This window comes from Bubalus bubalis, chromosome 1, assembly GCF_019923935.1.
Source record: "Bubalus bubalis isolate 160015118507 breed Murrah chromosome 1, NDDB_SH_1, whole genome shotgun sequence".
NCBI classification, from domain to species: Eukaryota; Metazoa; Chordata; class Mammalia; order Artiodactyla; family Bovidae; genus Bubalus; species Bubalus bubalis.
Window position 1 is genome coordinate 89,729,992 of NC_059157.1, and position 22,384 is coordinate 89,752,375.

The 22,384-nt window shown below is 41.5% G+C and overlaps 1 protein-coding gene across 3 annotated transcripts in view; it reads left to right on the top strand.

Annotated features, from left to right (window-relative positions):
* CMSS1 (cms1 ribosomal small subunit homolog) overlaps positions 1-22,384 on the top strand; it is a 389,262-nt gene that overhangs the window by 247,870 nt on the left and 119,008 nt on the right. Inside the window, exon 1 of one of the 3 annotated variants that reach the window (XM_025282539.3) lies at positions 14,580-14,797. The exons of the other annotated variants lie outside the window; for them this stretch is intronic. Coding sequence (XP_025138324.3) covers positions 14,698-14,797 — 100 coding nt within the window. The 5' untranslated portion in view covers positions 14,580-14,697. Of the gene's footprint in view, positions 1-14,579; positions 14,798-22,384 lie in introns of those variants that run through there. 3 annotated transcript variants of the gene reach the window in all.

The window sequence follows — 22,384 nt, forward strand, 5'->3', positions numbered from 1 at the left end:
GCATTCTTCATCCTCTTCTGCTTTATCTGTACCACATCCTACACACACACACACACACACACACACACGAGAGAAGATATATGCAAAAACAACCTTCAGTAATTTTTCTTCCTTCATAAAAGATGATACTTTGTCTCTTCAAAATCTTTCTACCTTTGCTCTTTTCAGCCGTATTAAAGATTTGTTCCCGTGGTTTTAAATGTTTTTTGTTCAGACTTGTAGCAGCTTAGCAATGTCTAATGATCTCCCCTCTCTCATCCATACTCTGATTTCTCTATTATGACTACTCATGAAGGTCAGTAGATGTTTCTATGTCACATAGACTGTGGGAGATAGTTTCCTCCCAATCCCACCTTACTCCCAGGCCCCATTCCTTTCAGCCATATAACCATCCATCCATCCATCCATTTCAGTCAGTCAGTACTTTGAGACTTGGGAAATTTACATCCCTAAAATTGATTATGATGTGTTGAATTTATAAAGTCCTCTTTTCTGCTTTGCAAGATTTTCAAAGAGAATGCACTTTAGGACAGAGAGATTTGGGTTCAAATCCTGTGACCCTGAGCAAGTTATTTGTCTCTTCTATTCATTTAACAGATATTGATTATCTTCTGTGTTCCAGACATTACATTAGGCATGATGACTGCAGTTAACAAGACAGACATGGTCTTTCTTTAACTCGTTAAGTTTATACTCCAGTTGGGAAAGCCAAAGAAGAATAAGTTTTCAAATAAATACTTCAGTAATAGTATATACTATTAAATTAATAAATATAAAAAATAAGAAACACACAGGGTATTTAATTGAGTCAAAGGAGCAGGGAAACAATTTTGTGAAATAATATTTAAGCTGAGACTTTAAGAATAGGTAGGAGTTAGCCAGATGAAGAGACAGCATAAAAGCATCACAGGCTGAGGGCCAAGCCCCCAAAACCAGAGTCAAGAAGGAACTTGATGCAAAAAAGGACTGAGAGAAGGCAAGCTAGACTAGAGCCCAGTGAGTGAGAGGAAAGTGGAGAGGTTCAGAAGCAAAGGTGAGGGGTGGGGAGGGGTATTAAAGAGGGCCTTGTAGGCACTGATGAGACTTTGGGCCTTTTCTAGTAGCAAGGAAGCAGTGAAAGGTTTTTTGTAGGGGTGGGAGGAGGATAAACATGATCATATTTATGTTTGAATCACACCGATTTTTTTTTTTTTTTAATCTCATCACACACTGGACTGGGGAAGTACAAAAAGAAAACCAGTGAGGCTAATGGCATTATCCAGGGGAGCAATGATGGTGGCAGTCAATGTCAAGATCGGTGGATTCAAGACAGATTTAGGAGATAGAGTTTACCAGACTTGATGGCTCCCTGGATTGGTGGCATTGCAGAAGATGAGGGTGTCACCGATGACTTCCTGTTTCTGACATTGGAGTAGAGCCTAGCCTGGGGGTGGGGTGAGATGGGGGAAGTGGGCAGGAATAGATCCCACATTCAGTTTGAGGCATGTTTGATCTAAAATGTTTGAGATTCATCCTAATGAAGATGTCGTACAGGTATTTAATTATAAGAACAGATTTGGAGCTCAGAAGAGATATCTAGACTAGAGATGTAAATTGGATAATAGCTTATAGATGACATTTAAAGCTATTAGTGTGGACAAGACCACTGAGAAAGAGTGCTTGTTTGTAGAAAAGGACCTAGGAAGCCTCTCTGAGCCTCAGTTGTCTCCTCTGTAACATGGAAGTAATGATCTATCTGTGCAAAGATGTTGAGAAGCATGCATTTAGCACATAGCCCAATGTCCAGCTCATAGTAGGCACTCAGTGTATGGTAATTGCTATTCCCACTGTGTCTCATAAAACCTCACAGCCTCATTCTCCGGAATGCGTTAGCACTAATGAACAGATAGTAGTGTGGAGAAGAGTGAATGAGCCCAGGAAGAAATGAACCTGGATCTATAGGGATGTGCCTGTGAAAATAGAGATCATAACATTACCTTTTATTGTTGCCTGCATGTTCGATTTCTTTTTCTAATTTTTATTTTCTAGGCAGACCTCCCCTTGCAAACAAGCTCTTAACAATTCTCACCCTGAAAATTCACGTGTCTTCATTTTTCTTAAATGGGAATTTTGTACCCAAATGACTTTTAAGGCTGCCACCAGGTTCATCATCCTGGCGGGTTCTATTCACTGTTGCTCCTGTCACTGATGGATTTGTTAAGAAATATCTAAACGGTTTTTTAGTAACACTATTTTCAGGAAGGCCGAGCCTTTCCAACTCCAGACAGCAGCCTGGTTGTGGATGTTGGGAGACCGCAGAGCCGTAACACACGGCACATGTGGATGAGGCCATCTGAGCTTCTTGGCATTCCTAATGATGATAATGATCCCACTTGGTGCAGGCACCCTCCCTGCAGCTGGTGTCCGTTCTGCACAGGAATGAGGTCATTTGGTAGGGAGGGGGAAAGATGGGGTTGAGGAGGGAGGATGAGAGAAGAGGAGGGGAAGAAGCTGTCACATCTGTATTCTTGGTGGAAAAATAGAAACATATTTGCCACATGCTTGCTTCATTTGTTAAGAAGAGGGAATGGAGAGACTAGGGGATGGTGAGGAACTATTTCATAGGAGGTGCCCCCCGCCCCCCACCCCTGCCCGAAGCTGCACAGTTACCAGTATTCACAGTAACAAGCGAATCAAATCTCCAGGGTACTGATAAGCCTATGAATCTAATCTCTAGAATATTTGAAATTGCTCAGCACAGGATATTACAGCAGTTTAGATCCCAGTAACTACTTTAGAGCTGTATAGAAGCCTAGTTCTAGACACTCCACCTCTCCTCCTACTGCAAACGTGTCTAAAAAAGAGAAATTGAAAATCATCGTTCTTTGGCAGTGTAGACGAAAGTGTCAGATCATTCTTCATCTGCTTCTCAATGTCGTCAGCAAAACCAAATAAACAACCTTTTTGTTTTTCTTAATGTAGCAGTAGTAGTCCAATTGGTGTGCCATAGGTTTATTTCTAGAACTTATCTACACAAAGACTGTGTCCCAGGATTTGGAGTTCATGTTACAGTCTGTTGTTGTTGAGGTTTTGTGAGAGGAGGGCTGAGCGAAAGAGGGGTCACTTAGGCATCCCAGGGAGGGATCCTGGCTTGGGCACGGCCAGCCAGTCATGGTGAACCGTTTGGCCATATCAGCTCAGGGTAACAGAAGTGAGTCAGCTCTGACTGAAAATATTAAAGGTGCTCTCAAGATAGTTTTGAACCCATCAAAGGCAAGCCGGCTCTGATTAGCCTTTGCAGCCTCAGTGCCTCAGCCAAGGCCTGAGACAAAGTAAGTGCTCAGTGAGTGGTGAGTGTGCCAGCAACCCAGTTTGCCCGTTCCCCATGGCTCAGGAGGCCTGCTGTTAGTGACTACAAACGACCATGAGTAATTATGTGAAGGAAAAAAATATTTTCTCCTAAATGCTGGAGAAAGAGGTGGAATTATTTAGGTAAGTGTAATAGTTGACTCTCAACAGGGCTCCTGACTTGAGTTTCCAAGATATAAGAATGCTGGACTGGAGGTCCGACCCTCTAGTAAGCCCCTAAAATTTCTCAACCCCAATTTCTTGGTCAGTGGGCTTCCTAGGTGGCTCAGCAGTAAAGAATCTGCCTGCAGTGCAGGAGACGCAGAAGACGTGGGTTCAATCCCTGGGTCAGGAAGATGCCCTGGAGGAGGGCATGGCAACCCACTCCAGTATTCCTGCCTGGAGAATTCCATGGACAGAGGAGCCTGGGGGGCTACAGTCCATGGGGTCGCACAGAGTTGGACACGACTGAAGTGACTGAGCATGCACGCATGCATAAAGAATGGGAATAATACTTTCTCAGCCTGCCTCCTAGAGTTATTTTCAGGATTAAATCTTATTCAGAAAGTCAAACTAATAAGAACCATAGGAGGTAAGTGTTGTTATTGATTTGTTTTGAGAATACTGTAATCTTAAACATTTTTAGAAGAAAAAAAGATTTTTAGTTCCTTAAAGATTCTTCAAAAGCATATTTATAGGTGCCATTGTTGTTAACTGGTAAATCCCTCTTTAAGCTTCATTTATTTAAAAAATAATGACAACCTTATGCCTTTTCTGGAAAGCATTTGTGACTTACCACCAAATGTCATGTGTTTTAAAATCTAAAGTCAGTAGCTTCCTAACTCTTGGTGGTTTCAAAGGTTATTAATAATAATGGTATTTTTCAAGGTTACGAAGCTTGACTACTGACTACATACCAGTAAGTGGTCACAAATAAAACACTGCTTTTACCACATGTAAATTCTTCCCTGCAGTTTGGGCCTCTGCAGACAGTGATTCAGCTACAGGAGTGTCATGGGACAGTAGAATTTTGTCCTGGAAGGAGCACAGTATGTAAAATTAAGAAACAGTTAATTCCTGGGTCATTTTCTAGCAATGGCCTTAAATCATTTCACCTCTCTGAACCTCACCTTACTTATTTCTTCACTGAGAAAGCATTCAGTGACTTCACCAGGGCTTTACTACTCTCCCCAGAAGGCATTTGAAAAGAGGGAGGACATTTATGCTTGTCAAAATGACAGGGTGTGCAAAAAATGATAGGGTGGGGGGAGGATGCTGTTGGCATTTAGTGGACACAAGTAGGTCTGCTAAATTTTCTACACTGAGCAAAGCAGTCTCCTGAAAGAATTGTCTCCGTACAGCACAAATACACACTCCTAAGAAACACTGGGTCAGAGCTGTGGAGAGTGAAAGGGAGACACAGTTAATAGTACCAGAACTATCTCAGGCAGACTGGGATGTATGGAGCACCTAGCCACAGTCCATGTCCACTTTTTTTCCATCATCTTTCTCCATTCTTGTCCTGTCCTCCTTTCAAACACTGGAATCCCAAGATCTGCTAAGCAGCCCTCACGGAAGGAGACAGACAAGTCTGGACCACATACCTTCTCTATGGTCTTGATTCTACCAGGAAGACTAGCAGCAGGGTTACACTTAGCTCACTTACCCATCCCTGCGCTGGGTTACGGCTTAGTCACAGAGCTCCCCCTTGTTTCTCCCCTTCCCTCATCTTCAGAGCCTTGGGCACGGCCACCACCTTAGTGTGGCAGCTGCCTGAAGCATTAGTTGGGGTGGCGGGGGGTGGGGGGCCAGGGAAGAAGAGAAGGAAGGGAGAGTGGAGCCGGCTGCAGAGAACCAAAGCAGCACTTTTCTTGGTCTAATTTCTTGGACTACCATTTAGACAGGGAAAACAAAACCCAAGTCAGGAATCCATTCCTCTCTTTTGACATATCAGCTGAAGGCAGCCTTCAAGTCCAGGTGGGTTTTATGCTTCTTAACTCCCATGCGTGGATAGAGACTGGGTTTCCAGAATTTCCTGTCTAGCCCCCTGGAGTTTTTCTCCTAGTTAAGCTTACTTTCAGCTTCTTAAATTGTATCTTACTCTTTAAAGAAAATCCATTGTGCAGAATTGTGTAAGGCTTGACATGATTGTCTAAACTAATTGCTTAAATATGGACATGGACAATTGTTGAAAAGCACTTTTGTTTGTGTCTTGGAATGAAATTTGCCACCTACACAATAGTCTATTTTGAAATCTAAATGGATTGCATCTTAAAGAGAATAAAAGAGCATAGAAAAAAAACTAAGCATAAATTTGTTAGGCCAAAATTAAGTTGATGTCTACATTCAGTGGGAAAGAACTATAGAGAGTTGCCTCTGACACAGACAGTTCTCTCTCCTCTTTTGTTTCTCTTACCTTCTCACCCTGGTGTTTAAAGTTAAGCCTTTGGGAACATATGGCTTCTGTACACTATAGGAAAGTGACAAATATAAGCCACAAGAGCAAACAGCTCAATCTCTTGTTTCGTTTAGCACTGCTTCAGAGGAATAGCCTCACTTTTGAGGGACAAGCAGATCCAACAACGATCAGAGGCTTAGGCCATTGCTTTTCTAACTTTCCCATTAAACCCTAGGGTTTTCTAGAATTTACCAAAGATAGAATGGTTAATCGGGCTTCCCTGGTGGCTCAGATGGTCAAGAATCTGCCTGCAATGTGGGAGACTGGGTTCAATCCCTGGGTTGGGAAGAACCCTGGAGGACATGACAACCCGCTCCAGGATTCTTGCCTGGAGAATCCCCATGGACAGAGGAGCCTGGCGGGCTACAGTCCATGGAGTCACAGAGTCAGTCACAACTGAGCAACTAAGAGCAAAGCAGAATGGTTACTTTGGGGAGAGCTCTTTTAAAAAAAAAAAAAAAAATCACTGAGTGTTGTAGGAGAGGTTAGTAAGGTGTTATGGTTTTAAGAAAGATTCTTTTTTTTATTAATCTATTTTATACCTCACTTCTAAAGAACACGCAATACAGAAGAATAAGATAAGTAGTTGAGGGAATCAGTAATTGGAATATAAAAGCAGAGATAAGAATGGGAAACCAAAATATATACTCTCTGGTCCTTTATGTTTGTTAGAAGTAAATCACAAATTTAGCTCTAAGCTTCCTAGTGGCCTAAGTGAAAGGGAGCATACCATTTTAATCACCCAGAGTCATCCCGTAGAATAAATTTATTAAGGGCATCACAGGGTAATGTTCAGGAGCAGTGGTTGTTTACCCATTCATTCATTTATGAACATTCCTTGAGCACCTTCTAATGTATTAGGAGCTTATAATGACAGAGCTCTCAGGCAATTTCAGAGAAAGGCATATCTTTATTAGATTTGTGTGAAGTGCTGTGTATATAAATATAAAATCTCTTAAAATTGATTTTAGCCATGTTTTAATGCTAAAATGGAATGTTTACCTGTTTATGGATAAATCCAAATTAGATCAGGTACATTTTCATGATTTTCTTTTTTTAAGAGAAATCTCTGTAAATTCCGCCTGTCCTTCTGGGTCTTGTTAATTATCACATAGGACCTTGGAAGATGCCTCTCTGAGACTTATTTCCTGGAACATAGAGGTGGTTCCTTGTGGGTAAAAGTGTTCAGAGTCAGAATTTGGTCCAAAGGCAGCTCAGGAATGCCCTCCACAAAACATTTTTAAATGTTCTAGGCAGCAAGATTCTTTCCTCCAAACAGTCATCTGTCTACCTTCAACATAGAGAATACACATAAGTGATATGTTATTACTCTAAATTTAATGTTAGCTTGTCACAGATCTACTTATTTTCAAGACAATTGTTGAAACCACTGAAACCCTTTCCACAAATCAGAAATTTGAATGGATATCATTCTCTCTCAGCCCCAGTATTTTATATATCATGTATTTATAAATATATATTTTGTTTAATGACATTTTCATAATATGAAATATCAAATATGTTATATATTTATACATGTATATTATAAATGTATAATAAATACAAATATATCACACAGGAAGCACATGCAGTTTACCTATATATCCTTAAATGATATAATATTATCATGACATATGTGTTATCTGTCATGCTATTTAGGTTATCAGTAGGCATAACTTGTGGTCTGAGGTGTCAACTACCACAGAGCTGGCCAGGATCATATGATGTAAATAGGTGGATGTGTTTAAACTTTCTTGATATGTAACTGAGTATGGCACACATATGTTATAGTTATGTACTACCCTGGAGTTTTACATGAGCAGACACTCATAGTCTAGAAATCATTCAAATATGATACAGAGCAATACCCTTCCTAATGAACAGCATTTTTAAAAGAAATTCATTTACATGTACCAGAATTGTAAGAGAGGCTTTTGGTCCAAGGTCTGTGTGGTGGTGGTAATTATAGCTGGTGGTGATAATGTGGCTGAGTACATCTAGTTGGACGTTAGGCCTTAATGGCATGGTTCGTGTTATTGTTGTGGCTTTATTAATTGAACCTCTAAGTGAGATAAATGAAGCCTCTCCTTCCTTTCCCTTGGCTTAGACTAGCTGATATGAGAAAAGAGGTCTGAGACATGAAATATAAAACCAAAGAAAAAGTAACACTGTGAACCCATAGATAAATCAATACTATGTTTATTTCTAATATAACCAGATTTAAAAATAACTATACTTTCAATTTTTACAAAGGCAAATGAAAAGCACCCCACCCCTCAACAATCATGTAAGTGTATATTAGGAAAACTTTCTGCATATGAAGTGGGATAAAGTTATAAATAACTTAATATTTAATCTTGTTCTTTAGATATGTAAAGAACTAAAATGACTTGTAGTTATTTTTCAGGGCTTGGTTTTTTCTTTACAGAAAGGAAACTAAGTTGGAAAAGGATAAGATGACTAGAATCTTTAAAATCTGTAATGTGTAGTTTCCCTTACATGAAATTAAATTTAGTTCAACTCTGGGATAAATGCTATGTATAACACCATTGGAACTGGAAGTTCTCTTGCTCTCTATTTGGTTACTAGTCATTATTCCTCATTTCCATTCTTTCCAAAAACAAGGGTTTTCATGCTCAGTTGGCAGAATGTTTCCTGTGCCTTTATCTTGTACCCTCCATATTGCTCTAGTTTGGGGCATAATTGTAAGTCATTGTATAATCCACCACAGCAGGCCTTTCATTCCAGAAGTAGCTTGAAAAAAATCTCAGTTTCCTAGGGCTGCTATAACACATTATCACAAACTGGGTGTTTTATAACAATAGAAATGTGTTCTCTCAGTTCTGGAGGCTAGAAATCAAAGTGCCAGCAGGGCCGTGCTTCTTCCTGCAAAGGCTTGCAGGAAGAATCCTTCCTTGACTCTTGTGGAATCTCCTGGTTGCCAGCAATCCTTAGCATTCTTTGGGTGGTGGTGGTGGCAACTCCGAAATCTGCTTCTGCCATCACATGGTTGTCTTCCTTCAACGTGTGTCCGTGTCCAGAATTCCCTCTTCTTATAAGAACACCAGTCATTGTATCAGGGCCCCCCTGTGTCCAATATGACCTCATCTTATTTATATCGGGAAAGACCATATTTCCAAACGAAGTCAGATTTACAGGTTCTCAGTGAACATGAATGGAGGGAGAAGGGGACACACACTAATCAACCTGGTGTAGGTGGTAGGAATCTTGTTGAATTCTGTCACTCTGAGCATTTAGGGGGTCTGCACTTAAGCACTTCTACTTTCCAACCTGAAACAGGGCAGTCTTGAGCTTTCCATGCACTTGGGACATGGATAATTGTATTCACTGTAACATCTCTCTTACCTGGAAATGTATCCAAAGCCACAGAAACCCTAACTAATCAATTCTCTGGTCACTAGCATGGCATATGCCAAGTCTGTATTATTTTGTAAAATTGCCCCCAGGGGTAGGTTTTGTTCTTCAGTATTCAAGTGCAGCTTTCTACTAGAAAATAGCATGCAAGTGCTCTCAGGCATTGACTCTGGCCCACATTTAAGTCATTCCCAGATTCTATACTTTGTTCTTTATACATCTGGACATTAGGCTTACTTAAACTTGTGTAGTTTTCTCCCCAAGGTATTAGCAGTGATGCCATTATACCAATTTCTTTTGCCGCTCGAGCATCCCTAGTAGTCTCAGGACTGGCCAAAGGTCAGATGTTTGTGTGCTTTCTAGATAGCATGTCATGTTTAAATCCATTCCTTAACCAAAGTTGCAGCTGTACTGAGGAAGGGGTCCAGGAATGGGTCACAAACTCGCCCAGGCCCCCAACCCCATGTTCCTCCCCATGTATGTTTTCTTTGACTTACTTGATGGTTTTTTAGAGATTTGATTAGTTACTAACAATAACACTTCTCAGAGAAATCCAGATATCTGGCTTTACTTGAAAACTCAGACTTGGCAACCATAGGCCCATATTTCCACAGCTGTCCCTTCAAGCAGAGTGTGATGGGCTCTTGCCTACACTGTAGGTCACTCTGGACTGGACTACTTCATGTGTTTATGTTACCTGTCTGACCCAAAGGCTTAAGAATTCAGCATTCATTTCTCCCTCGTGTTGTTCAAAGAAACTCTATGGAACACACTGGGGCAAAGGAGGGCAGATCACTGGTTTTCCCTCCCTCTGTTTTACACTGTCTTTGGCAAATTTCCACCAATAGCCTTCAAGGACCCTTCAGTATCCTTTACAAGGCCTCTGGATTCCATAGCCTTCCCACCCTTATTTTTTCTCACCATCTCTGGTGTTACTGTTGAATTCATATGTAAGATCTGAAATTTTCAAATTCAAATTAATTTCAAACTTCTCTAATGAAGTTTGAACTTCATCAGTTACAGCAAGACCCTTCTAGACACTTTTAAATGCCCTTTCCTAGCCTGTGGCTCCTCCTTTGGCCCTTCCTACTTGCCCATGCTGCTTCCATGCTTCACTCTTACCCCTTGTCCCACAGTATTTTGACTTTATGTTACAACTGTCTTTCTGGAAGTCTCTTATCTCAGACTCTTACTGGTGTCTTCCCTATAGAACATGTCTGGGCAGCTGCTATCCTGGTTTTAGAGTCTCCCATTCTCCCTGTCTTGTCATGAGTTTCTTTTTGTACTCACAGCCCTTCAGTAGAAGCCTATTACCTAAAGCACTGGAGTCCTGAACAGTGCCTCTCTTGCTTTCCCCAAAAGTATCGATAACACTAAAAAATTCACTTATTCATTATCCTCAACACCATTGGCATGCTCGATCCCTACAGCCCATGGAAAATTGTATTTATGATTAAAATTGTATTTATGATTATGAGTGACCACATACTCTTCCTAGAAATTCACAGGACATATTATCATGTTATGGCAATCACCAGCTGATGATAGAAGAACCCTAATTTGTCTTTCATCAAATATTTGGAAGACCTCATCTTTATCTTTATCTTACAGCTTCTTGGAGTTCCTTTCTGCTTATCAGAGTCATATGTTCATTGTAGAGGATGTGGAAAATAGACAAAGATGCGAAAGAAAAAGATCAAAATTACCCATAACCATAGCACCTAGAAATAACAACTGCTAGCATTTGATATGTTTGTTTTTATTTTAATTTCATCTTCACTTTAATCTCTTTTACATTTTAATCTCTTCCTTGCCCACTTCTTTAGTCCTCAAATAGTCTTGAGAGAAGGATACTTTCTGTGATTATCCCCAAAATTTAGAAGAAATAGTTATGTAACTTGAGAATATTCTAGCCTTAACCATTTCAGAATGTTCTCAACATTATATACATTCTTGCTTGTTTTATGTTAAATTATTTTAGCCTTCCACAACATGATTCTAGATTTTTCATGACTACCCCCAAGGAGTCTACAGAAGATCTGTATAGTCCTCTCATTTTTCTGGTATAGGATAGATTGTATCATGGCCAACTCATGTGTGTAGAGTTCTGGCTTAGACTTAGACCTCTGTTATAAACCGAACGGTGCTCCCCTCCCCAAATTTGCATGTTGAACCCCTACCCTCTCCCTGAATGTAATATTAGGAAGTAGGACCTTTGGAAGGTGATAAAGATTAGATGAGGTTATTTATGAGGGCAGAGTCCTCATAAATGAGATTAGTGCCCTTGAAAGAATCATGAGAGACATTGCTTCCTCTCTCTACACGTCACTGTGGAAAGATATGAAAAGTCAGCAATCTACAATCCCGACAAGAACCCTTACCAGGACATCACCATGCTGACACCCCAGTCTTGGACTTCCGGCCTTTAGAACTGTAAGAAATAAAATTCTGTTGTTTATAAGCCACTCAGACTATGGTATTCTATTCGAGCAGTCTAAATTAAGACAGTATTCAAGAAAGGGATTCCTGACTAATCTGGCTGTAGATATAAGAAGATTCATACTTGAGAAAAGTAGTATGTAGAACCAGATGCATGGTAGTGTCAGCTAGGATGGACCAAGATCTTAAGGTGGGGTTTAAAGAGAAAAGGCAGGGAATAGAGAGGAAAGCCATTTAGGTGCATTTTAAATAGAAAATGTTAGGGTACCAAGAGTTATTACTGGCTGAAAGTGTGACATGACTGGTTACTGTGGTGAGTCTCACTCAGTCCAGTCTTTCTGCAGGAAAGTAAGCAGGCAGTGAGATGTTACTTTAAGGAAAGATGACGTGATCTCTAGTTCTGAGTTTCTTGTCCAGCCTTAGATTTGTCAGTTTCAGATACTCATTACATCATCAGGGAAAAAGGCCAGTAAAAGCCCAGACCTCTCAGGCTGTAGAATCTGCTTATAAATTGGAATGGACAGAGTAGCTGTGTTTTTTCCAAACTCTGAAACATTACATGTTCTTGGGTATTACTGAAATGCATTTTGTGTTCTGCATCTTATTAAACTGTTCATGCTATGTCCCTGTAAAATTCTGCTGGTCTTCTGCAAGTCAGAAGCATGCCTTTGGTTATCTGTTACCAGTTAGCTCCACTAGATAAAACTCAAGGCTGTGGGACAGGCCCCGGGTGGGACAGCTGGCTTCCTGCAGAACAGCTTCCTCTTTCCTGGCTGGTTCAGAAATGCATATATCTGATTACAGAGGGCAGAGGTGTGAGCATGGCCAGCTTAGCATAACCTCCCTCCTACTGGAAAAATCATTTCCAGCCCAAGTTCTGACAGGAGTAACTGACCTCAGCCTTGTTTAGAATTATGAACTATGAGCAATATGCCCAGCCAAGTTATGAAATCCTCGAAGATCCTGATGACCTTTCACCCAACTGACCATCTGAATTTTCCTGTACTGTGAGAGACCCTGATGAAAACAGCATGTTTGGGGTGGCCAGCTCCCTGCAGGGTGCTGCGATAAATCGTCTGCTTGCGCTCTCTCACTCACATCTCAGCGTAATCCCATGCAATTGTACTATTCTTATTCTCCTTTTGGAGGTGAGAAAAGTGTGGCTGGAAGAAGTTACCTGACTTTCCTAGGGCTGCAGATCCTCTGACTGGCAGAGTTAGGACTCCACCCTAAGTCTTGCCTGACCCCAGAACCCATGCTGTTACCGCCACACTCTACTATCTCTCAGGACACCAGGATTTTAGAAGACTATGATAAGGCCCTGCCTATGGAATGAAACTTTCCACAGTCTGATGCTTATAAGTGGGTATGGGTTTTAAGTTATAATTTCTTGAAGTGAAAAAATTAGGTCACCTCAGCAGGCAGACAAGAAAAAATTTGACTAAGAGTCAAGTGAGGCAGATGTCTGTTCTTGGATGCCTCTACACATCTCCCATTAGTGAGTTCCTCTCTATCCCAGCAGCTTGAGATACTCACATCCCAGACCTAAAGCTTTGCTCAGCTTTAGTTCCTCAAACTTCTAGCTCAAACACGAACTCTCACAGTGGACGAGTTGAAGTCTCTCCACTTTGTCTCTCCCCAGCACCTCGGTGCCAACTCCATTCACTTCATGCCCTCAAACCTAGAGGTGTCGAGGCATCAGTAAGACCAGTTTATCCCTCCTGTTCCCTTCACAACAGAGTTCAGAGGGTTTTTAGAGAAAAGGAAGGCTGTAAAACCTCCAGTGTTAGAACACTGAGTTAAGGCCCAATTTCTCCTCTGGAATCACAGTTTCATCTGTGAAGTTTAACTTAAAGTTCAGTCATTGAATGATGTGTCTAGTATTCTGGAGCCCTGCTCTTCCTAATCTTCTGAACTTCACTCTCACTTGAGTGGAAAGGGGCAGCTTGGATGACACCCACGAGGAATTTGGTGCAAGTTCAGGAAAACGTCCTTGGTAACATGCATCTCTTAAACAGTGTATTTCTTTTGAGATTTTGTAGACAGATGTGAACTGAAGACAGCCTTTGGGGTAATTTCTCTTACCTAGTCAGCAGTACAAAGTAAGGCTTAAAGTTGTGTGGTTTTTCTTTTAAAAAGGACAGACTGACTCATTTCACTATTGACATGGTAAAGTACACTCAGAGTTGAAGAGCCTCACTAGATAATCTGAGTTTCTCTTGTCCCGCTTCTGGGAAATTACCATTTTAAAAACAAAATACCTCTTTTTATTTTCTAAAAGAGCTTTATAAATCACTGCCATTTGAAGCTATAAAGGGGGTGTTGGGGTTATTTTCTGGTGGGACTAACATGTCACTAAAGCAGGACTTTTGATATATTAAAAAAGATTTAAAGCAAAACAGTTTAGATTTTAATCATATTTGTAGGGTTTCTAAAGTCTTGCTTTCACATCCTTTTTGAGGCACTGGAAAACACTTCATCATTTGTCCTTAGCCTTGGCCTCCTTTAACCCTCATCTCCCTATCACTTTCATCTGCTTCTTCAATTCTGGCCTTTCTTCCTTCCATTCAGGAAGTATTTTTTCAGCACCTGTTATGTAAATAGCAGTGTTCAGACACTGAGGAGGTGAGGAAATGAAGACAAAGACCATGTCCTCCAAGGACATAGGGTGTAGTTCAGAGGTTGCAAGTTTAAATGACTGTAGGAGACAGGAAGGTCAGTGAGATCAGGAAGGGGCCAGCGCAGGTCAGAGGCGTGATTCGGACCCCGCCAAGGTGGAAAGGACGCGTCACTCTGAAGGGACCATCATTACTCCAGTCAGCAGCTCCAGCTGATTGGAGCCATCCTAGAATGCCAGCCCAGCATTGTCAGAGCCTCTGGCTTGTCACGAGAAGTCACAAAATCAAATTTTTATGATATGCCATCAAGGCAACTATTTCATATTCTTCAAAAACATTGTGTGGGCCAAACAAAACATGTTGGTGGGTTGAATTCAACCCATGGGCCTCCAGTCCTGGGAGTTCTGGTCTGGTTAGTGAGATAAATCATACATGTATGAAATCATTAATTTAAAATGTGGCTACTATGACTAAGCCCTAATGAGTGACACAGACAGTGCCTGCTGGAGAAGTTCAGAGAAAGGACAAGAAGAACCAAGGAGACGGGAGAAAGATGGGCCCCAGGGGCTGCACCAGGCAGGTAAGGGGTGTGAGGAAACTGGAGGGTGGGTGTGAAGAATGTGGAGACCCACTGAGGCCATGCGGTGGTGGGAGGCCTCCAGTGCCAGGCTGAGGAGATGGGACTCGACTTCCTAGGGCCCAGGGAGCCACTGAGGATTTGTTGATCTACTATTTTAGAAAATGAAAGTCGTTGGTGAGTAAGGGGTAAAGCAGCATGCAAGAAGAAACCATCAGCAGACTCTTGCCATTGTGCTCTCCTGTTTTCCACTCCACTTCCTCTTCCACCTCTCTGCACACATCCCCAGACTGTCCACCTAATGTACTTCTAAGAGAAGAAGCCACCCTCTAGCAAGATAGCTTTAAAATATGCCAGTGCCCTAAACCAGAACAGGAAAATGAAATCAGACCAAATTAGAATGGTACCCGCACCAAGGAAAAAAAGACAAACTGTAGCCACCGCGTCTCCCTAGGAGCGGGGTGGGGGTGGGGAACACGGTTTAAAAAAGAAATGGGGCATCTCTTTGAGACACAGATCTATGTAATAAGCAAGACCTAGGTGGCTCTAAAATGGGCATGGGAAGGTGCAGATCTGCATTCTAATTAGATATACTAGCTGATCAGGGGAGAAGGCAATGGCACCCCACTCCAGTACTCTTGCCTGGAAAATCCCATGGACAGAGGAGCCTGGTAGGCTGCAGTCCATGGGGTCGCTAGGAGTCGGACACAACTGAGTGACTTCACTTTCACTTTTCACTTTCATGCCCTGGAGAAGGAAATGGCAACCCACTCCAGTGTTCTTGCCTGGAGAATGCCAGGGACAGGGGAGCCTGGTGAGCTGCCGTCTATGGGGTCACACAGAGTCAGACACGACTGACGCCAACTTAGCAGCAGCAGCAGCAGCTGATCAGGACTAGCTCAGCAATAGCCATGGTCGGAAACCACCTAACATTTATTAGCAAAATTTTCTTACTTAAGTGACGAATAGATGTGCACATAGAATACAGAAAGGTGCCCTTATAAAAGGGGAGGGCACACATTTTTCGATGTTACAATATATAGCAGTCTTGCAGATGATCCTAAAGGACCAAAGATGAGTCATCGCTAAGGACAGAGTATGTTTGTGAGATGACAGGCTCTTCCTGCACATCAGTGGATCATTCTCTGTGCCCCACCTTGGACCCTTGGCGTTGGTTAGCTCAGATGGGGCCAGGCTTATGGACTTTTAAACATCTTCATAGCTGGTTCAGGACCCTACACAATTTTGCTTGGCAATTGGAATCTAAATGTCCAGTTGATGTAGGCAGTTGTTGGTTATTCCAGATCGGATCATGCATAATATTAATTTTGAGGCCCTTATTTTACTTATCCTTATTCTTTATGCTTTACCTCACTTTAACCATCTCTTTTGCCTCCCTAATGATACTTAGAGATCTGAAACAGTCCACCACTCTCTGTGGTAAAACTGTCTTCTTTTAATAGAGAGGATTTAATACTTACCAGTATTAGCATCCATTCCTTCCCCACTTACCCTCTGGGTCACTATATGCGTTACAGTCAATCCCTCACAGAGTCACACCAGCCCCTCCAAGCTTAAAAATGCCTCTACCTCTTCCAAGGGCTTCCCAGGTGGCACTAGTGGTAAAGAATCCACCTGCAACTCAGGAGATGCCAGAGACAAGGGTTTGATCCCTGGGTCAAGGAATGGCAACCCACTCCAGTAATCTTGCCTGGAGAATCCCATGGACAGAGGAGCCTGGCGGGCTATAGTCAATGCAATCCCAAGAATCGGATACAACTTAGCGACTGGATCATCATAATTCAAAGGATGACAGCTTTAATTTTCTATGGGCGAATTTGCAGGGCGGGGTGTGTATACACATACATACATATAGTTTTATTTTTTAAGCAACTTTATAAGCCAAATTTAAAAACTCTTGAGCTTCTACTGGACCCTGAACAACTAGCAGCTAATGTACAGAGATGAATGCTTTCTTATCCGGAGTTTGACAGGCTTTAGAAGTTATTTTAAGGATCATTTTAATTTGGGGGCTTTACTTGTCATTTTAAAAAACTTGATTAGCTAGTTTTTGTTTTCTAGTTTACATGGTCATAAGAAAAGTCAATCTGCAAAAAATCTCATTAAAACTCTGGGCTTCGGGGCACAGTGGGAAAAGTAATTTTTAAAAGCATCTCATTCCTTGTATCTGTAAAGAGGGTTCCAGTTGAAGAGAGAAGCTGGTCTGTCCTGTTGTTTGAAGTATGGAGATGAAACCGAATCAAATGTTAAAATCTCTCCACATGTCCCCCCCTCAATACTGTCAATCATAACATTGCTGGTACTGAATGCTTACTCCAAAGACTGGAAAAGTTGCTTCTAGGCCTCCTCTCAAACTCAACTCTGGACCTTCTAGCATCAGGTGGTGGAGCCCTTGGTTTTGTCGTCATTGTTATTTGTTTTTTTGTTTTGTTTGGGTTTCATTTTATTATTTCTGATGTCAGACATCCCAAAAGAACGGAATTTTATTTTATTATTTAAAAAAAATTTTTTTAGAAAGGGAGATTTCGAAAGTGGGTTTCAGTCTGCTTTAAACCTTCTAGGGATCTTTTCTTCTGGAGTTACAGGATTTTCTTCTGAGAATGTATTTGCAATGTAGTGGACTGGGAAGACAGAGGATATACCAAAGTAAACATTATATGAGCTTCTGCTTTGCAATTTACTTACTAAGTAGATAAAACCTCAGACTATTTCCTGTGTATCTTAAGGAACAAATTTGTCACCAGCTCCCCAGACCCACTGCCTGTCTTTTTTCAACTACTCACCCATCTGACCCCCCCAACACACACTCCCCACACACACTTTTTTCTTTTTAACATTAAAGCCCCTCCAAAGGCGACTTTAACATTAGAGCCATTCCACTGGTATAAGCCAGTTTTCATTCTTTGTGTTTTGACATATGCAGCCCAGTATTAAATGCAGAAAACTGACTTAAAGACCCCTTGGTTCTCTAGGGGACAGAAGGCCCCCTGAAATGGAGGGAGGGAGACTCTGGCAGAGGGCTTGGAAAATGCTTACAGTCCTAATGGATCTTGTGATTTCCACTTGCTGGTTTTCTTTAGCCTCAAATTTGTTGAGGGCATGTTGGCAAATCACACTCATAAGAATGCTTTTAATAAGTTCCGTGTTGCCATCTACCACATAAGGCTGATTTTTCCAAATAACTAATTTTTTAAGAAGTTCAGCGGTTAGATTTGTATGCAGTAAACATTTTAGTAGAGGACAGATTTGAGCAAAAAGAAACCTAAATAAGCAAACAATATGTTTATTCTTGTTGCTTACCCATGTGTGCAGGATATATCAACCCTAGCATATGTCACACACTCACCTTGTCCACCTGTGAATGGCTAAATTCAGATTGGGATTTCTGATAACTAAGAGCTCATGGAGGTATGATTTTGCTTTACCAATTTTGCTTTACTGTGTGTGCAAGATTCAGAAATGCCTTCTGCAGCAGTTTGTGGGGGTTTTTCCTTCCTCTTTTAATGAGAGTCAGTCACTTATTTATAAAACCAGTTACAGAAATTTCAACATATTTTAGATGACAATTACACACTTTTTTTCCCTCTCTCCAGGGGTCTCAGTTGCAAAGAATTCTTATAGAACTGAGTTGTTTTGTTGGTATAGGCAGTCATTTGCCATGTGGTGAGCTTGAAAACAGACTAAATAAATGGTCTGGATGGTGACGTCATGGACAGTGAGGATTAAAGCAAAGATAATGCAGAAGGCTGTGCTCCCTAAATAACCTGAGACCAGACCAACATCTGAAATCCTGGGTCACAGTTAAAGATTTTTGTTTGATATATTTACAGCCGGTCACTGCTTGTTTTTTCTCAGGATATTGTATTTCAAGAGAAATCTGTTTGTCTTCTTCAGAGAGACACCTGAAAATGTGTATGCCACACAGATCTCCACTCAGGTGTGCTTTGTATACAGAAGAGCAAGCCTGGACTGTGATTGGGTTATCCAATATAGGGGCACCGAGTTGCACACTCCCGGTCCCATAAGTTCCAGGAGCTTTGCCCCCCTGTCGCCCTGCCTGCTTTTACGAAATAGAGAAACTGCCAATGCTCCTAGTTGGCCTAACGTGGGAGATTCTTATTCAGACTGATTTACACTGACGCTTTACCTTCTTGCCCTTTCTCAGCATTTTCACAAGTTATTTATGTCTCTTCTGTGGAGCAGGTCAGAGTATAGAAAGAATGTGGCACTCATACTTTGGAAAGCTAGTAGCTAATACCCTGCTGAGGGTTTTATAATTAAGAAAGATGATGGCTTGGAATGTTGTTGAATCCCTGGGTCTGGTTCATCCCATTCTTCCATGGGTGTATATGACTGAGAATAGTGTGTGATTTGCAGGTAAAGTCTGACCTCAGTCACTTTATCTAAAATGCTGTCATATCGTCTGAGCTTTGCAGATGTGTTATTGTTTTACAGGTTTATTTAATGCCAATATAAACCCATATGGTGAGGGAGGAATGTCTAGAACTAATAAGATTATCTAGGCTATCCAACAAGTCAGTGGTATACTAGTTTTGGTTAATAAATTAATGATTAGCTAGTTTTAAAACTATGTACTTTGCTCTGAGTGCTGGTGACTAGTAACATAAAATACATTCCCCAGGGTCTCTCCCCAAGCCTTAAGCCACAAGGGCTGCCATTTCAAAGAGGTTTTGTTGACCAGCTAGGAAGCCCCTAGGCTTAGTACAGTAGAGAGGCACCGTATAGAAGCACAGAACACAGATACGATCAAAGCTGCCCCACAACTCACTCGTGCCCTTGTGTGCTGAAGACCCAGTTCACCTCCAGGGCCCCTTTCAAGCCCCTCCATAATGCAACTTAAAATTCACGGAGGGTCTGGAAGGAGGTTAAGCTCTGAAGTCACATAGACCTGGATCTACTGCTAATGATGGAAAGTTTGGAATAACTGCTTCGTAAAATTATGGAAGATTACATGGAGTCCATGTAAAAATGCAGGACAATCAGAGAAATGCACATTTAATCAAAGAAATACTCTTTCTCACATTTCAAATGGGTAAAATTTTGTTACTGTCATTCCTGGCATTAACGAAGGTACAGGAAATAGGTGCTCTTGCACACTGCTGTTAGTGTAAGTTACCTTAAAGGCAGTTTTGCAATGTTAGCATAAACCAGCATTGATGGATGGACGGACGACAATTAGGCAGTTAGTCTTTTGATCCAGTAATTACATTTTAAGGTATTTATCCCAAAGAAGTCATAAGGAAAATGTATAAAGATTTAGCTACTGCTTATCACACTACTGTTTATAATATTGAAGAACTAGAAGCAGTTCACACAGGACTGAAATTTTGTAGTCATTGGATGGAGGCTGATTCTCTCCTACCTCTCTTGGAACCCCCATCCACTGCCACTCCCAGCTCCATCCCCACCACAATGCAACCAGCAAGAAAACCAAGGCTAAAAGTAGTAAGTAAGGGCCACAAGGGAGAAGGCAATGGCACCCCACTCCAGTACTCTTGCCTGGAGAATCCCGTGGACGGAGAAGCCTGGTAGGCTGCAGTCCATGGGATTGCTAGGACTGAGCAACTTCACTTTTACTTTTCATTTTCATGCATTGGAGAAGGAAATGGCAACCCACTCCACTATTCTTGCCTGGAGAATCCCAGGGATGGGGGAGCCTGGTGGTCTGCCTTCTATGGGGTCACACAGAGTCGGACATGACTGACGCGACTTAGCAGCAGCAGCAGCAGCAAGGCCACAAAATCAAATAACCAAAATAAACACCTGGGTTTCAGCCTTCTAAAGAATTCTTTGCTGCTGCTTTGCCTCTTTTTTATTAACATCAAGACTGACTTTCACAGGTCCATAATCCTTTATCCTCAATTCTGAAATTCAAGAAGTCCCCCAAAGTGCAACTTGTTAAGTTTTATGCAGACTTATTTGAAAACAAAACCTGATCTGAACTGTCACAATTCTGTTTAGAGTCTCTAATCATTGGCTGTGAATATTCATTTATCTTCCTGCAGGAATATTGTTTGATTAGTGGGTCTTGCCCAAGAACCTGCTGGAAGTGTTATATAATAATGTATATACTATTTTACCTTTCTAAAATCTAAAAAATTCTGAAATTTTTTGGTCTAGGAGTTTCTGATGAGGCATTTGGAGCCTATAGCTTCTTCAGCAAGGAGAAATCGACATATTCAAGGTTGAACAATAAGAGCTTCAGATATGGATTAACTTACTTTTAACATTCCATGTATGGAACCCAGTGCTTTATGTGACAGTGAATGTTTCTCTAGCCACAGTTTTTTCTTAGTTTCTCTGAGTTTAGGTGTTCACTATTCATGTGTTGAGGCTGGATATTAAATATTCTCCTGAAGAGGGTTAGTGGTAGTTTAGCCGCTAAGTCGTGTCTGACTCTTGCGACCCATGGACTATAGCCCACCAGGCTTCTCTATCCATGGGTTTCCAGGCAAGTCCTTCTCCAGGGGATCTTCCTGACCCAAGGATCAAAGTCTGGTCTCCTGCCTTGCAGGCAGATTCTTTACCAATTGAGCTATCAGGGAAGCCAAAGAGGGTTAATTATGAGAATAAAATTAACTTCATCTAGAAAGGACACTTACAATACTCTATTAAAGATAATGACAAAAACCATTCCTATATTAAAGGTCATGATTCAGAAGACCTGGCTGTTAAGACTGGCATGTAGTTAGTCAACATGCAAAAGCCCATAGTTTATGTTCTTGGTCTTAATGCTCCTATTTCCTGTTTGGACGCTTCAAAAGAAAACACTCATCACTGGACTGTGGGTGGCTGGGACAACAGCCAAGATGAGCAGGGCTGTCCCCTTCTTGGTGAACTTGCCACTATAGAGAGCACTTTCTCAGTGTTTTGTATACAGTGGAAAAGGTAAAGACTTTTCTTCTTTCTTTGAATTCATTATCCGTCAGTCAGTTCAGTTCAGTCGCTTGGTCGTGTCTGACTTTTTGTGACCCCATGGACTGCAGCACGCCAGGCCTCCCTGTCCATCACCAACTCCCAGAGTTTACTCAAACTCATATCCATTGAGTCAGTGATGCCATCCAACCATCTCACCCTCTGTCGTCCCCTTCTCCTCCTGAATTCATAGGTTATCAATCCAAGAAACGAAGTTCAGCTCTTTCCACCCTTGCCCAGCAGGTGGCGCTGTGAAATAGAGGGATATGACAGTGCAGTAAGCTGCCTTTCCCACAAACCCAGTTACAACCTTAGCAAGTACCCACATGATTTTGGCACTTAACATATCAGTTGAAATACTTGAAAGTCTCCTAAAGGTCTAGTGCCTCAAACAAGTTGTGTTTAGTTTCCAGTCTTCTGTAAAGCTCCTTCTTCCTTTAAGATCAGCCATGTGAAGTGCTCACAGCATTGTGACCCTAGCCTTAACCAGATTGCTGAGGTCCTATAAAAAGATACAATCCTGGTTCTGCACCTGGATGTTAGAATGGATTCTCTCTTCCCATTTGTGGAGAAGGCCATGTTCTCCTCTTCCAGGTGTAGGCCTTATTACCCCTCCTGCTTGGGAAAGGATCC